Source organism: Anopheles cruzii, unplaced genomic scaffold (genome assembly GCF_943734635.1).
Source record: "Anopheles cruzii unplaced genomic scaffold, idAnoCruzAS_RS32_06 scaffold04560_ctg1, whole genome shotgun sequence".
Taxonomy (NCBI): domain Eukaryota; kingdom Metazoa; phylum Arthropoda; class Insecta; order Diptera; family Culicidae; genus Anopheles; species Anopheles cruzii.
In genome coordinates this window covers 1-1,323 of record NW_026458145.1, presented here as the reverse complement: position 1 = coordinate 1,323, position 1,323 = coordinate 1, and the positions used below count along the sequence as shown (strand labels likewise).

The 1,323-nt window shown below is 50.4% G+C and overlaps 1 protein-coding gene across 1 annotated transcript; it reads left to right on the top strand.

Annotated features, from left to right (window-relative positions):
* Positions 1-112: 112 nt before the first annotated feature.
* On the top strand, positions 113-1,320 carry LOC128277199 (cystathionine gamma-lyase-like; the record flags this gene model as incomplete). Its single annotated transcript, XM_053015641.1, has 4 exons — positions 113-260; positions 330-704; positions 777-957; positions 1,019-1,320. Coding segments are annotated over 4 exons (1,006 nt in total), but the record flags the coding sequence as incomplete, so codon positions are not given.
* Positions 1,321-1,323: the final 3 nt, after the last annotated feature.

The following is a 1,323-nucleotide window of genomic DNA, read 5'->3' as shown; positions in this document are numbered from 1 at the left end:
ATAAAAGATCCAAAGATCGTTGTCCCATTTAAGGAGTTTCATTTGACGGCGAATGTACCAGGAGATATTCTCTCAAATAGTTCAATTATCTTTTTACTTACCCTTTTTTCAGTTGCGATGGTTTTCTTAGCCAACCCAAGGGATTCTCAACGAAGGCCATTCACGTCGGCCAGGATGCCGATCAGTGGAACAGCCGAGCGGTCGTTCCACCGATCAGCTTGTGTGCCACATTCAAGCAATCGGCCCCAGCACAGCATTACGTAAGTGATCAGTTGCGCGGTGCCCGGCTTTCGATCTGAAATGATAGATTTATCATGCCGGCTTTGCAGGGCTTTAAGTATGGTCGAGGCGGTAATCCTACGCGGGACGTTCTCGAACGTTGTCTTGCCTCACTCGACAACGGGCGGTACGGGCTTACGTTCGCTTCCGGAATGGGCGCTACGACAACGATCATAACGATGCTAAAGAGCGGCGATCATATGGTGGCAGGTGATGATCTTTACGGCGGTACCAATCGGTTGCTACGCAACGTAGCCATGAACATGGGCATTGAAATCGATTTCATCGATCTTACCAATCTAAAGTTGGTCGAAAAGGCGATCAAACCGAACACGAAGCTGTTCTGGATGGAAACGCCGACCAATCCGTTGCTGACGGTGGTGGATATCCGTGCCGTTTCGGATATTGCTCACAAGCGTCCGGGTGTAAGTTCCGTCGAAACTGTCGTGGAAAAGATAAATTCTTTAAAATAGTTCTGTTTCTTCGGGTTTTTACAGATCGTCGTAGTGGTGGACAACTCGTTCCTTTCGTCGTACCTTCAGCGTCCGCTCGAGCTCGGTGCCGACGTCGCAATGTACTCGCTGACGAAGTACATGAACGGACACTCTGACGTAATTATGGGCGCATTGGTCACAAACGACGAGCAGATTTACGAGCGGTTGAAGTTTCTGCAAAATGGTAAAGATTCCACCAGAAAACTTTGCCTGACCTCTTCGATTCATGATGATTTCATCCACAGCCACCGGAATCGTGCCATCACCGTTCGATTGCTATCTCGTCAATCGCGGCCTGAAAACATTGTCACTGCGCATGGAGCGACACAAGACCAGCTCGCTAGTGGTCGCCCGATTCCTCGAATCGCACCCAAAAGTCGAGCGAGTACTGCACCCGGGACTTCCCTCCCATCCGCAACACGAGCTGGCAAAGCGCCAAACGTATGGTCACAGTGGCATCATGTCGTTCTATATTCGCGGTGGGCTGGAAGAGGCCACCACCTTTCTGAAATCGTCACACATGTTCACAATTGCCGAGAGCCTGGGGGGG